The sequence below is a fragment of the Scyliorhinus torazame genome, chromosome 12 (genome assembly GCF_047496885.1).
Source record: "Scyliorhinus torazame isolate Kashiwa2021f chromosome 12, sScyTor2.1, whole genome shotgun sequence".
Lineage (NCBI taxonomy): Eukaryota > Metazoa > Chordata > Chondrichthyes > Carcharhiniformes > Scyliorhinidae > Scyliorhinus > Scyliorhinus torazame.
The window spans coordinates 205,041,658-205,057,357 of record NC_092718.1 but is presented as its reverse complement, the minus strand read 5'-3'; the positions used below and the strand labels follow the sequence as shown (position 1 = coordinate 205,057,357).

The following is a 15,700-nucleotide window of genomic DNA, read 5'->3' as shown; positions in this document are numbered from 1 at the left end:
ACAAACCTCCACCCCCCCCACACCTACAAACCTCCACCCCCCCCCACACCTACAAACCTCCACCCCCCCCCACACCTACAAACCTCCTCTCCCCCCCCCACCAAAACCAGTCAGAGCCCAATAAAACACTGCACTGACTGACTGACCCCCACCCATATCAACGCTCCCTTCATTTATTAAGACAAAATGAACATCTTGTGCAAACACCAACTGGGAGCCTGTGTGTGTGATGGGGTTTGATTCAATTCCCCCTCCCCTGGGTTACTCTGACCTTTACTCACCACAGTCACACGCCTCCTTACCAATGTCATTCTCCAACTCTTTCCCCTCTCTGGTGTCGGCGGCCACCGGCGAGGTCTCGTCCGTTTTGCTCACCATCGTCCCTGCTCAGCTTGTCTCTTATTTCTGTTGTTCGGTTTCCCCCTCCCCACCAACCTTCAGCCCAGAGCTGGACAGCCTGGTCCTGACACAAGCTAAAAGCAGCAGCCGGGTCGGACGGACGCTGCCGGCTCTTCTGCTTCTCACACACGTGGTGTAATTTTTTTCCCCCCTCCCTCACTGTCAGCTGAATAACCTCCGACCCTTTCCATTCGGGCTGGGTGGAAGGGGACTGGCTGCGATACGGCTGGCGAGATGCCCCAAAACACAGGCACGCTTCCTCAGTCTTGCCTCTTTTCGAAACGCCAGCTCACAAAACCTCCCCTCTCCCTCAGTCAAATATCCCCCCCCCCCCCCTCCAGCGAATGACACAGATATTTTTTTTCAAACACACGAGGCAACTTAGCTCAAACTTCTCCTCTCAATGCACAGTGTCTAAGGTGCTGTGGGCTGATTTCTCTGACTTTTTCAAAACGATATTTTGGGAGCACTTTTTTTTAAAGTGAACCTTTTCACCCAAGTTTTCAGAGTCCCGGCTTGCATTAACCTCTAAGAGCCAGGTCGGAAAATGATCTTTTACCCCTCCAGCTATTATGAATGGAAAATACATCATTGCACTTTCAAATGTTGGGCTACAATACCCCCTCCCCCTCCAGAATGTGAGAGTAGCTTAATTGTTCACCTCCCCAATGTTGGTACAAGGTTTTTTGTTGTAACCTTTTTAAAAATAGATTTAGAGTATCCAATTCTTTTTCCCAATTAAGGGGCAATTTAGCGTGGCTAATTCACCAATCCTGCACATCTTTTTGGCTTGTGCGGGTGAGACCCACGCAGACACGGGGAGAATGTGCAAACTCCACATGGACAGTGACCCACAGTCGGGTTCGAACCCGGGTCCTCAGCACCACGAGGCAGCAGTGCTAACCACTGCGCCACCATGCCGCCCTTTCACTGTTGTAACCTAAGGTCATTTCATAATGAGAATTTTTGATGGTCTCTCCAGTCTTCCCCATTTTTACTATAATTCCAGCAACAAAATGTGCACTTTTTTACTTACTAAGTATAGAGTTTAAATAATGCCATTCATCAGGAGTCTGGCAAAAGGTCATTGGATATGCGCTTGGAAAAAAAGCACTGTGGGGGAGAATGGGGAAGGATCAGGAGAATGAAACTAATTGAAAGGGCTTTCAAAGGGCTTGCAGGGGCAAGATGAACTGAATGGCCCCCTTGTCTGCTGTCCGATTCGGGGTATGTCCAGCATACTTTTTAATAATAATCTTTATTATTGTCACAAGTAGGGTTACATTAACACTGCAATGAAGCTACTGTGAAAATCGCCTAGTCGCCACACTCCTCTAATCCCCTAGTCACCACAGTGAAGATATTGTGGTCCATGTTGGTACAATTAAAATTGGGATGCACAAGACGCCAGAAGTGGAGGAATGGAAATATCTCAGAGGGTTGTAGGGCTAGAAGAGGTTATCGGAAATAGGAAGGGACAAGGTAATGGAGGGATTTGAACACGAGGGCGACAATTTTAAAATGGAGTCTGACCCTCGATCAATAACTCCAGAAGCGAGATTGTTTGACAATTGAAGGCTTTATTGGACTAGATGTTTCCCCCAGCAGCGCAGGTACAGAATGCAGCTGCTAGGGAGATACAGACTCTTATACTCCGCCTTACTGGGTGGAACCAGCAGGCAGGCTTCACCAATGATCTTCCTGTCTCAGGTACCTCCCACACCAATGATCTTACAGCCTCAACCTAGGTGCCGTAATACCCCTAATACAGACTACCACATTCACCCCCTGTTAAAAAAAGAGTACGGCGGGGGTGGTGGTCTCGCGTCATACAGTGGTAGAGGTTATGGTGGTAACCGTCGGTGGTACAGTGTTTTGCCTTATTACATGTCACAACTATTTACAGTATTCATTTTACATGTACATATCAGGATGAAGCAATTAGTCGATCAGGGGCCCTGGTCGTCCTCTGTGATCGTAGGGCCAGTAGGACGGTCTTCTAGACCGTTCCGTTCTCCCTCTCTACCTGTTCGTTTCCCCAGGGGTTCTAACTGGTCGTCCTGCTCGAGGCGATGCCCTTGCTGAGCAGGAATTGACGCAGTTCGTCGCTCATGAAGGAGGACCCCCTATCGTTGTGTATGTAGGCGGGGAAACTGAACAGGGTAAAGATACTGTGGAGGGCTTTTATGACGGTGGCTGCGGTCATGTCGGGATAGGGGATGGCAAATGGGAACTAGGAGTACTCGTCAATTACGTTCAGGAAGTAAGTGTTGCGGTCGGTGGAGGGGAGGGGCCCTTTGAAATCCATACTGAGGTGCTCAAAGGGACCGGAAGCCTCTATCAAGCTTTCTCTGGCCTGTAGAAGTGCGGCTTGCACTCCGCGCAGATTTGGCAGTTCCTGGTGGCGGTCCTGACTGTCATGATATTCAAACACACACATCATGATAGACACACCAACAGACAAATCAGAACACACAACACCACAACCAATCACAGTAGGGCAGGTTTCGGGTCTTGATAAAATGGAAGAATCGAGTGACCCCCGGGTGGCAGAGGTCCTCATGGAGGGCCCGGAGTCGGTCCACTTGTGCCGCGGGATAGGGCATCAGGAGGTTCGTTTAGAATCCCGGGACGATACAAGATCTCAGAGTTGTAGGTGAAGAGCTTGATCCTCCACTGTAAGATCTTATCGTTCTTTATCTTGCCCCGCTGTGCATTATCGAACATGAAAGCTACCGACCATTGGTCAGTGAGTAGCGTGAATCTCCTGCCGTCCAGGTAATGCCTCCAGTGCCGCACAGCTTCTACTATGGCCTGGGCCTCCTTTTCAACGGAGGAATGACGGATTTCTGAAGCATGGAGGGTGCGTGAGAAGAAGGCCACGGGCCTGCCCACTTGGTTGAAGGTGGCCGCCAGAGCTACGTTGGGCGTGTCGCGGGGGCCCAGGCAGCTACACCCCCACATTCAGTAAACAAAGTTTTAAAATGTGATGTTTCTTTTGGACAATAAGTTATATAATTAAAAATGCATACATATTTACAGGATCTGGATCTCTGGCTAGGTCAGCATTTATTGACAATCCCTAATTGCCCTTGAGAAGGCGGTAATGAGCTGCATTCTTGAACTGCTGAAGTCCATTTGGTGTACGCAAACCGACAGTGCTGTTAGGGAGGGAGTTTGACTCTCCAAGTCAGATGGTGAGTTGCTTTGAGAGGAACTTGCAAGTGGTGGTGTTCCCATGTATCTGCTGCACTTGTCCTTCTAGGTAGTGGTCGTGGGTTTGGAAGTGGCTGCCTAAGGAGGCTCGGTGAGTTCCTGCAGTGCATCTTGTAGATGGTATACACGGCTGCCACGCTGCGTTGATGGTGGAGGGAGTGTAAATTTGTGGAAGGGGTGCCAATCAAGCGGGCTGCTTTGTCCTGGATGGTGTCGAGCTTCTTGAGTGTTGTTGGAGCTGCACTCGTCCAGGCAAGTGGAGAGCTTTCCATCACACTCCTGGCTTGCGCCTTGTAGATTGTGGACAGGCTTTGGGGAGTTAGGAGATGGGTTGCTTGCCGCAGGATTCCTAGTTCCTGACCTATATGAAAAAACTACATGAGTTAGGGACATATCAGATATAAAAACATCTCATCTATTACAACTAACGGATGGTTGTGCAAAAAATATAGTAAGCACGGCTGTGCTTCAATGCCCTTGTTCTCAAGAATGTGAACAATGACAAATTAACTCATTATGTAACGGGCAGTGATGCTGCATACAGTAGTGAAGTCATTGCTGCTCTGTTTCATTGAATTCATCTGTTCAGTCTGAGGTGGCCTACATCAGACTTGATATATTAATTGTGATAGACAATTAATTAGGAGGAAAGTGACCAGTGTATTTTTAGTGCATACAGTAAAGGTGCTGCACATTCTGGTAATCAGATATTTGTATATCCTGAAGAAGAGTCATACGGGCTTGAAACGCCAACTCTGTTTTTCTCTCTTTATAGATGCTGCCAGAGTTTTTCTATTCCATTTCAGATTTCCAGTACGGCGGTGCAGTGGTTAGCACTGCTGCCTCACGGCACCGAGGACCCAGGTTCGATCCCAGCCCTGGTCACTGTCTGTGAGGGGTTTGCACATTCTCCTCGTGTCTGCGTGGGTCTCATCCCCATAACTCAGGGTTAGGTAGATTGGCCACGCTACATTGCCCTTAATTGGAAAAAAAAATCATTGGGTACTTTAACATTTATTTTAAAAAGAGGTTTCCAGGGTCTGCAGTATTTTGCTTTTATTTGTATATCATTACTAGTGTTACCATTTATCTGGTTTTGAACCAGACACTCTGGTTTATGAACAGGTTTTGCAGGAGTGTTTTCACACACCCAAGGTGTGTCGTATATGTCATAAAGCCTGTTTTGCCCCATGGAATGGATAAGTGTTACGAAATTGATGTTATTTCCTTACTCATGTAATTAGTATGACCATGGGTTGGATCTTCCCCGCAGGCTTCTGGAGGGGACACATTAAAACCCCCTTTCCAACATTTTAAATTTAAAAATCTAAGTCTAATTTTAATTTTAAGAGTCGGTATGTCCCTTCTTCTGGATATACAAATATCTGATTACCAGAATGTGCAGCAACTTTTCCTTTACTGTTAAAAAAATGTTTTTTTTCAGCCAGGACAGCTCAGTGCAGGGTGTTGGTGGAGAGATCCCACTGCAAGGCGGGCTATGGCTGCTGTAGCATCCAAGGCAGTCCGTTGACCATATATATGCAACAAGCCCTGGCCAACATTCAGCCCTGGGATGATAAGTGGCAAGTAACATTCGCACCACACAAGTATCTGGCAATGACCATCTCCAACAAGAGAATATGTAACCACCTCCCCTTAAAATGTAATGGCATGACCATCGCTGAATCCCCCACTGTCAATATCCTGTGGGTTACCATTGACCAGAAACTGAATAATAAAAATATAATAATAATCTTTATTGTCACAAGTAGGCTTACATTTTAACACTGCAATGAAGTTACTGTGGAAAGCTCCTATTCGCCACATTCTGGCGCCTATTCGGATACACAGAGGGAGAATTCAGAATGTCCAAATTACCTAACAGCGTGTCTTTCGGGACTTGTGGAAGGAAACCGGAGCACCTGGAGGAAACCCACACAGACACGGGGAGAACGTATAGTCTCCGCACAGACAGTGTCCCAAGCCTGGAATCGAACCTGGGACTCTGGCGCTGTGAAGCAACAGTGCTAACCACTGTGCTACCGTGCCACAAGAGCAAGTCAGAGGCTAGGAATCCTGTGGTAAGTAATAACGACTAACACTTCATCCTCCTTTTTTATATAAATTTAGAGTACCCAATTATTGTTTTTCTCCAATTAAGGGGCAATTTAGCGTGGCCAATTCAGCTGACCTGCACATCTTTGGGTTGTAGGGGTGAAACCCACACAAACACGGGGAGAATGTGCAAACTCCACATGGACAGTGACCCAGGGCCGGGATTCGAACCCTGGTCCCCAGCACCGCAGTCCCAGTGCTAACCACTGTGCCACATGCCGCCCTCACTTCATTGTTCTTTCATAGGAACATAGGAATATAGGAATTAGGAGCTGAAGTCGGCAATTCAGCCCTTCGAGACTGCTCCGCCATCCAATCAGAGCATGGCTGATCTCTCCGTGGTCACAAATCCACGTCCCTGCCTGTTCCCCGTATCCCTTCAACCCATTTTAAAAATCAGAGATATATCTCTATCCTTCTCGAAACCATTTAATGATTCAGACTCCAAATCACAATGAGGCAGCAAGTTTGACAAATTGAGTAGTTCCTCCTCATCTCAGTTATAAATCTACTGTCTTTCAACCTATGGGCATGAACTCCGGCTACATTGCGCTCGAGCGAGAGCCCAACGTGGCCTGCAGCGAGTCTCCCGACAGCCTTTACGTGCCTTGCGGGATTCACCAAAGTCCCGCAAGTCGTCGGAGTCGGAACTCAGCCCCAAATGGGCGTGACCAAATGCTGCTCCAGGAAGTAGGTCGTAAACCTACTTATGTCCTACCTGCCCAGGATCCACCGGCCTCCCCAGGGAGGCTGCAGCCAGGCGCTGATTAGTGCTGGTCCACACAAACATGGACCAGGCGGAATGGCACCGGGGGGGGGAGGGGTCTCCTGGGGCATTGGAGACCTCTGGGTGGTCAGGGTAAGTGCAGCGTGGCTCCCTGGCCCTCCCCCTGGAACATGGGCACTTTGGCACTGTCCAGCTGGCACCTTGGCACTGCCACCCGGGCACTGTCAAGGTGCCCGAATGACACTGCCAAGCTGGCAGGAGCACTGCCAAGGGTCAGGGGCGAGGGGATCATGCTCATGAAATAAGGGTGGAGGGGGCCTTTGAAGGGTGGGGGAGTGCAGAGCAGGTAAGGAGGGGCTTCTCGGAGGTTGGAGGGGTGATGGCTGGGGTCCTAGAAGGGAGGGGGTGCTGTAAGGGGGCTTTTGGTGGCCCCCAAGGGACCCCGTAGCGGGGTGACCTCACTTGTGGCTTGTGGGTAGTCTCCATGAGTGTGGGAGGTGACATTGCCCATGGGTGGGGCTATGGGGGACACCCAAGCTCACTTAGAGACCGGGGCACCCTTTCAAAATGGCAGCCCGATCTCGGAGTTCAGCTCCCTAGTGCTAAACAAAATTCCAAGAGTGGGCTAAACCAGTGAGAAACTCCCCAGGGCCCAAAAAAGTGACTAAGTGTCATTGAATAGCGGTGGGGAACGTGCCGGCAGAACCGGCGGGAAACTCCCTGAAAAATTCATCACAAATTAACAGAAATTGTATGGGAGAATCGTGCCCCATATCTGTGACCTCTCCTTCTATAAATCAATTCAAATGGACTGAATTTAGTTGATTCATTAGGTGCATCCCAGTTGCAAATAGTACAAATAGTATCCAATCCTCTGGATAATCTTAACTAAAGGCCCTCAACATGGTCTTTAGAGTTTGATGCTATCTTTCTAATGCCCCTTGTGATTCCGGATGATTGAGTTAAATTGTTTTATTCATAAGCTATCCATAACTTCTTTGAATATTTTTGACATAAAATTGGATCCCTAATTTGATTGAATTTATTTAGGTTGTCCATATCAAGTAAAAAATTTGGTTAACTCCTCTACCATTCTCTCAGATGTAATGTTTCTTAATGGAATTGCCTCCAGAAATCTAGTAGACACATCCATTATGGTCAACAGATACTGATTCCCAGTTTTGGTTTTAGGCAGGGGTCCCACGCAATCAATTAGGGCCCTAGTAAAAGGTTCCTCAAAAACTGGAATGGGTATTAAGGGTGCTAGTTTGATTACTGTCTGAGATTCCCTATTACCTGACGTGTGTGACATGTACGACAAAATTCAACTACATCTTTATGCAGTCCAGGTCAATAAAAATATTTCTGCTTGAGTTTTCCTTACTCCTAAATGACCCCCTACTGGAACCTCATGCACTAATCGCAACACCTCCTTTCTATAACCCATCGGTAATATCACTTGATGAATGTCTGCCCATTTCTCATCTGCTTGAAAATGTAACGGGCTCCATTTTCTCATCAGTACATTACTTTTAACTTAATAACACTCTGGTATACACTCAGATTCTATTTCTGCATATACTTTCTTTTTTAAAAATAAATTTAAAGTACCCAATTTTTTTTTTCCAATTAAGTGGCAATTTAGCATAGCCAATCCACCTACCCTGCACATCTTTGGGTTGTGGGGGTGAAACCCACACAGACACGAGGAAAATGTGCAAACTCCACACAGACAGCGACCCAGGGCGGGATTCGAACCCGGGTCCTCAGCGCTGTAGGCAGCAGTGTTAACCACTGTGCCACGTGCCGCCCCTGTATATACCTTCTGATGCAACTGCTCTGAATCTCTGAATCTTTCTGTTGTAATTCAACCAACCTGCTTGAACAACCAACATTGAGGGCATTTAAAAGTTTATTGGATAAACATATGGATGATAATGGTATAGTGTAGGTTAGATGGCTTTTGTTTCGGTGCAACATCGTGGGCCGAAGGGCCTGTACTGCGCTGTATTGTTCTATGTTCTATGTAACTACAGAAATCTGCTTCATCCACCAGCTCCTCGTTTTCTTTACTAACCATCTGATCAAACATGGTTTCTGACAACCGAACCTCAGCCTTCCATCGGCACTCCTCAAGTTCTCTTCCTCCTGTCTCAAGCTGTGGCTTTGTAATCTGGTTACCAAACAATCAGGAAACACTCCCGGATACACGTCTTACAACATCTGAGTTGTTTGGCTTTCCACTGACTTTTCAACCACAGTTGGCTGCACTCCCACCTGTGATCCAGCTATATCTTTACCTAGGATAAATTATACTCCTGAAAAAGGTAATTTTTCTATTACACCTACTACCACTTCACCACTTTTCACTGGGCTCTCTAACCTTACCTTACAAAGTGGCACACTACTGCTCTCACCACTAATTCCACATATAACCACCTTTTCTGGCAATGGTCTTTCCAAACTACATACCTCACCATTAAAGATTGACTTGCTCCTGTATCTCTTAAAATCTTAATCTCCCCACCTACTCCATCTTGTACACATGTGTAAACCTTACCCTTACAAATAAAATCCTTAAAAATCTCTGGGACCTGTTTATCCACCAATCTCTGAACAGGCTGTACACTCTGTGGCATCTCTTCCACAATGGTTCTCACTCCCACTTTAATAAACCCCACTGGCTTATCCTGTTTTACCGAGTCTGTCTTCCCAGTACTTTTCTTACGCCACTGTCATGTGAGAGTACCTTTAAGAAATGGGTATTTATAAATAGGTGTGTATATAAATATCTGCAGTGAGAGTATCTTTAAGAAATGGGTGTTTATTACTGCAGTGATGTCAGAGAGTGGGTGGAGCTGGGCTGACTGTCAGCTTTTTACTTTCATTTTAGGCTGTTTGCTGCAGGGTGTGTTTTAGTTTTGTTTTCAGAGCTGGATAGCTGCAGTCACAGCCAGCAGGTGTGTGAATCTCTCTCTGTAATCTAAAGACTGTAAATCGATCCTGGTGATTTAAAACTAATAACAGTAGTGATTTTAACCCGATGTGCTTCTGGTAAAAGGGGCGCACTTCTCCCATCGGGAGACTAAGTCCTGACGCCAGAGTGAAAACCGGAGTGTTTCACTCCGGCGTCGGAGGCCGTTCCCAGCCCCCTATTCTCCCCCCCCCCCCGGGGGGCTAGGAGCGGCGCCACGTCATTTATGCGTTACGCGGCGCCACGTAAATAACGCGACCAATGTCGCGTAAATTATGTCACCCGCGCATGCGCGGTTGCCGTCCTCCCTGCGGCCGCCCCGCAAGAAGATGGCGGATCGATCTTGCGGGGCAGCGGAGGAAAGGAGGTCCTCCTTCAGAGAGGCCGGCCCGTCGATCGGTGGGCACCCATCGCGGGCCAGACCCCTTTTGAGCCCCCCCCAATGCAGGAAACCCCCTCCCCCCCACAGGCTGCCCCCCCAGCGTTCCCGCGCTGTTCCCGCTGGCAGCGACCAGGTGTGGTTGGCGCCGGCGGGAACCTGTCATGTTGGGCAGGCCGCTCGGCCCATCCGAGCCGGAGACTCGCCGCTCACCCACTACCAACGGCAAGCGGCGATTCTCCCAGCGGCCAGCCGTGATTCGCGCCGCGTCGGTTTGGGGGGTGGGAGAATTGCGTGCGGGCGTCGGGACGGCGTGGCGGGACTCGCGTGGTGCCCGGGCGATTCTCCCACCTGGCGTGGGGGGGGGAGAATTCCACCCAAGGTGTTTTAAGTCTTATGGATGTTTAAAGGAAGTTATTAAGGATTACTTAGTGTTGTATTCTTTGGGGGTTGTATTTGAATTGATGGTTGCTAAGATGTTCACTGTATGTTTCAAAAAGGTTAACTTGAGTTCATAAAATAAACATTGTTTTGCTTTAAATATTACTTTGCTATTTCTGCTGTACCACACCTATTCTCTTCTGAGGGTGGAGATGGTGATGTCATCCACATACTGAAGCTCCACGAGCGATGTCAGAATTGTTTCCTTCTTGGATTTCAATCGGTTGAGGCTGAAATGTTTTCCGTCATTAACACATGAAGAATGGAAAAGCCACAGGAGTGATTTGGATCCCAATGGAGATTTTCAAATTTGGAGGAGAAGAGATCACCCGTCATCTCCGTCAGTGTTCCTGAATATCTGGGACCGAGAAGACATTTCTGCTGACCTCAGGAATGCCACCATCGCTACCATCTTCGAGAAAGGAGACAAAGGGGACTGTGGGAGCTACCAAGGAATCTCCCTACTTTCCATCGCCAGGAAATCAATGCTCGAATGCTCACTAGCCTCCTCCTCCAGTCTCTGAATAAATCCTTCCAGAAAGCCAGTGTGGCTTCCAACCAAACCGTGGAACAGTGGACATGATTTTCACTGCTCGGCTACTTCAAGAGAAATACCAGGAGCAACATCAACCACTCTACATGGCCTTCATTGATCTGACCAAGGCTTTTGACTTGATCAATCGGGAAGTGCTATGGAAGACCCTGTCAAAGGGCAGATGTCCAGAGAACTTCATCAAAATCCTCCGACTCCTCCACGACAAGGTGTCTCGACAGTCCTCACCGACAGAAAAAAGACAGAAACCTTTGAGGTGAAGACTAGAGTCAAACAGGGATGTGTCATCGCCCCGACCCTTTCCTCCAGCTTCAGCAGCACCATCCCTCACCTTGTCAAGAGCAAGCTCCCCAGTGGAGTGGACATTGTCTGCAGGATGGATGGGAATTTTGAAGTACAGCCAGTGTTAGTGATGCAGTAAATGTGAGCAGCACCAGCTCTTTTAACCGGCTAATGAGATAATTAGACATTTAATCCATTTTGTGGTGTTGGTGGAGAGAGCAATATTGGCTAGGGTAGCAAGAGAACTCGCAGCTGTTCTTTCATGGGTTTTTCACATGTACTACACGGCCACTAGGAAGCATTGATTCCGTCGATTTAGGGATTCGACCAAGCTCCTCAGGGGTGGGCACTGTTTGTGCGTTCATGCCATGCTGGTAGTGCGGTATTTGATCAGGGGCCAGCAGCTCCTAATTGCCATCAGACTCACTGGAGGAGCAGTGGCAGGTAGCCACCTGTAATGAACCCATGGCGTAAGAAAACCTAGGATCCGCATGGGACCCTCAGGCCAGAGGGTGAATGAAGACCCTCACCAGCTGCAGAGGGCAGGAAGATCGCTTTCAGTTGCCACCCCCTCCCCTTCCCGATGCCAGTTCCTTCATTCAGGGAGTGAGTGCCTTTGAAGAAGGACCAGCAAGCAAGAAAGCTCAGGGTGCCAGAGGTGGTGGGTGAGGCCCTTAAGAAAGCAAAGGTGGGACGGCGGCAGGGTCTCCACCTAGCACTCTCCTGCCGATTAAATGCACCTCTGCCTCCTGATCCGCCTAGGTGGGAAGGCATTAAATTACGACCCACCCTTCAACAGTATTTTATTGACTGTAAGTCACTTCAGGACATATCACGAAAGGTGCTGGGTACATGTAAGTTGTACTTTATTTTGCCGGCCTGCTCAGGTAGACATTAAAGGTCCTATGGCGCTATTTGAAGAGTACGGGAATTGGCCCTTTCTTCCGACAAACCCATATCATCAGATACAACCTGGTTGCTTTTGTCATCTCGAAGATCTGTGCAAATTGGCCTCTTGTGTTTGCTGACAAAATAGAAGTGACTACATGTCAAACGGAATCTGGCTCTGAAGCTCTTTGGTGAATGGTGAATACTGTTGTGTAGTAGATGCACTGTTTACTGCTCAGCACAATCTGTTCCACGCACAATTGTTCTTACGGTTCAGCTTGAGAAGTTGGCGGCCCTGACACCCAGTGCTGGATGGAGGGTCTCCATACTATGTAAATACAGTCTGAGAAAATGGCACGTTGCAACTGAAGATCAACATATAAACCAATCATTACCAAATATTTGTATATTTAACATTTTATACAACCACAGTTATTTGTTTTGTTGTGCAGTCAAGATTCTTCATCTACTTCCTGCCACTCTGAGATTGGACTGAAGGCTATTAATTAAAACGCATAACTGCAATGGTTGCACAGGTATACAGGGGCTAATCTGGTCTCTGCAATGTGTGACCACAGAACTGTAGTGACGATGGAATCAAATTTGTCCTCCCCACACTGAAGGGATATAAGTGTGGGGAATGTGCCAGTATTCCACTGACTGCCTTACTGTTTATTGACTTAGGTTCTTGCTCAACCAGAGGGGGCTTATTTAGCTCAGTTGACTGGACAGCTTGTTTGTGATCCAGACCGAGACCAACAGCACGGGTTCAAATCCTGTACCGGCTGAGGTTATTCATGAAGGCCCCTTCATGACAGCACGGTAGCATAGTGGTTAGCATAGTTGTTCGATTCCCGGTTTGGGTCACTGTCTGTGGGAAGTCTGCACGTTCTCCCCGTGTCTGCGTAGATTTCCTCCAGGTGCTCCGGTTTCCTCCCACAGCCAAAGATGTGCAGGTTAGGTGGATTGGCCATGCTAAATTGCCCTTAGTGTCCAAACAGGTTAATTGGGGTTACTGGGTTAAGAGGATGGGGTGGAGGAGGTGTGTGCTTGAGTGGGGTGCTCTATCCAAGGGCCGGTGCAAACTCGATGGGCTGAATGGCCTTCTTCTGCACTGTAAATTCTATGATTCTCAACCTTCTCCTCGCCTGAGATGCGGTGACCCTCAGGTTAAATTGCCACCAGTCAGCCTATGGTCATCTGGGGCTATGGTGCCTTTATTTCACTGCTCAACCAGGAGCACCACTGATCAATCGAGATTAAACTTGGTAAGCCCCCAAACTCTGAACTCTTCCAAACAGCATGGGTCGGAGGAGTAAATGAGGAAACATGTCCAGTGCCACCTAAATGTTTGCAGGCTCCAAATGGTCTTTCCTGGAGGGTTTGAGAGCAGGACGATAAATAAAGGATGACATTGTGAAATGCTTGTTCAATTCGTAGTCAAAAGTATTCATTCCAGGCAATGATACCCAGTTGTTATGATATCACTAGTAAATGGAAGAATTATGGAAAGCTCAGTTTGTCTTTCTGCTTCAGGAGCTGTCCTTCACATAGGAACCAGGAAGTACGTTTGTCAAGATTCTATGATGCTATAACATAAATTCTATGACATTTATTAACTCAGGGACTGGTGAAAAAAAAAAGAGGGTGGCACGGTGGCATAGCGGTTAGCAGTGCTGCCAGGGACTCAGGTTCAATTCTGACTTTGGGTGACTTTCTGTGTGGGGTTTGCACGATCTCGCCGTGTCTGTGTGGGCGTCCTCCGAGTGCTCCAGTTTCCTACCACAGTCCAGAGATAGAAACATAGAAAATAGAAGCAGGAGGAGGCCATTCGGCCCTTCAAGCCTGCTCCGCCATTCGTTCTGATCATGGCAGATCACCAAGTTCAATACGCTGATCCCGCCTTCCCCCCATACCCCTTGATCCCGTTAGCTGCAAGAGGTAAATCCTTCATGAAATTACATGCTGTTTTGGCCTCAACTACTTTCTGTGGTATTGAATTCCGTGTCCAAGTTAGGTGGATTGGCCGTGCAAAATTGCCCCTTAGTGTTCAGTAACCCTCAGGGGATAGGGTGGGGGCGTGGGCCTAGGTGGGTTGCTCTTTCTCTTTTCTTAAATAAATTTAGAATACCCAATTCATTTTTTCCAATTAAGGGGCAATTTAGTGTGGCCAATTCACCTAACCTGCACATCTTTGGGTTGTGGGGGCAAAACTGAGTTTAGGAGGAACTTGTTCACCCAAAGGGTTGTGAATCTATGGAATTCCTTGCCCAGTGAAGCAGTGGCGGCTCCTTCATTAAATGTTTCTAAGATAAAGATAGATAGTTTTTTGAAGAATAAAGGGATTAAGGGTTATGGTGTTCGGGCCGGAAAGTGGAGCTGAGTCCACAAAAGATCAGCCATGATCTCATTGAATGGTGGAGCTGGCTCGAGGGGCCAGATGGCCTACCCCTGCTCCTAGTTCTTATGCTCTTATGAAACCCACGCAAAGACGGGGAGGATGTGCAAACTCCACACGGACAGTAACCCAGAGCCAGGATCGAACCTGGGACCACGGCGTCGTGAAGCAGCAGGGCTAACCAACTGCACCACCGTGCTGCCCCGGGTTGCTCTTTTGGAGGGTCAGTGCAGACTCGATGGGCTGAATGGCCTCCTTCTGCACTGTAGAGATTCTATGATTAGCTGGTTAATAGAACATAGAACATACAGTGCAGAAGGAGGCCATTCAGCCCATTGACTCTGCACCGACCCACTTAAGCCCTCACTTCCACCCTATTCCCGTAACCCAATAACTCCGCCTAACCTTTTTGGACACTAAGGGCAATTTAGCATGGCCAATCCACCTAACCTGCACGTCTTTGGACTGTGGGAGGAAACCGGAGCACCCGGAGGAAACCCACGCACATACGGGGAGAACGTGCAGACTCCGCACAGATAGTGACCCAGCGGGGAATCGAACCTGGGACCCTGGTGCTGTGAAACCACTGTACTAACCACTGTCTTACCATGCTGCCCGTAATGTAGCACAACTTAGATGTGCTAGAGCTGATTTAGCTCAGTGGGCTAGACAGCTGGTTTGTGATGCAGAACAAGGCCAGCAGCGCGGGTTCAAATTCCGTACCAACTGAGAATTCTGAATTCCCCTTCTGCGTATCGGGCAGCATGGTAGCATAGTGGTTAGCACTGTGGCTTCACAGCGGCAGGGTCCCAGGTTCAATTCCCCGCTGGGACACTGTCTGTGCGGAATCTGCACGTTCTCCCCGTGTCTGCTTGCGTTTCCTCCGGGTGCTCCGGTTTCCTCCCACAGTCCAAAGACGTGCAGGTTAGGTGGATTGGCCATGCTAAATTGCCCTTAGTGTCCAAAAAGGTTAGGAGGGGTTATTGGGTTAGGGGGATAGGGTGGAAGTAAGGGCACTAGTGGGTTGGCTGAATGGCCTCCTTCTGCACTGTAGGTTCTATGTTCTACCTGAACAGGTGCCGGAATGTGGCGACTCGGGGCTTTTCACAGTAACTTCATTGCAGGTTTAACGTATGCCTAATTGTGACAATAAAGATTCTTTATTTATTCCTTTTTATTATTTACATCTTGGAACAGGTACAGAAGACAAGGAAGCACCTTCACCTTTTTGCTCTTAGCTCTCCCGAAAATGGATGCGTGTTCCATTCACATCGACATAAATGCTAGATTGGGGGAGGCTTTGTCAAGGGCTGGTAGTTTAGATATTG

The 15,700-nt window shown here is 48.1% G+C and overlaps 2 protein-coding genes across 3 annotated transcripts in view; both read right to left on the bottom strand.

Moving 5' to 3' along the window:
• Window positions 1–663, bottom strand: part of cluha (clustered mitochondria (cluA/CLU1) homolog a) — a 135,519-nt gene extending 134,856 nt beyond the window's left edge. Inside the window, exon 1 of one of the 2 annotated variants that reach the window (XM_072469753.1) lies at window positions 282–663. In XM_072469753.1, coding sequence (XP_072325854.1) covers window positions 282–378 — 97 coding nt within the window. In that variant the 5' untranslated portion in view covers window positions 379–663. The remainder of the gene's footprint in view (window positions 1–281) is intronic. The other variant, XM_072469754.1, reaches the window with a different exon arrangement.
• Window positions 664–1,959: 1,296 nt separating this feature from the next.
• aspa (aspartoacylase) overlaps window positions 1,960–15,700 on the bottom strand; it is a 91,445-nt gene continuing 77,704 nt past the window's right edge. Inside the window, exon 6 of the mRNA XM_072469749.1 lies at window positions 1,960–3,976. Within this exon, the coding sequence (XP_072325850.1) occupies window positions 3,965–3,976 (12 nt within the window). The 3' untranslated portion in view covers window positions 1,960–3,964. The remainder of the gene's footprint in view (window positions 3,977–15,700) is intronic.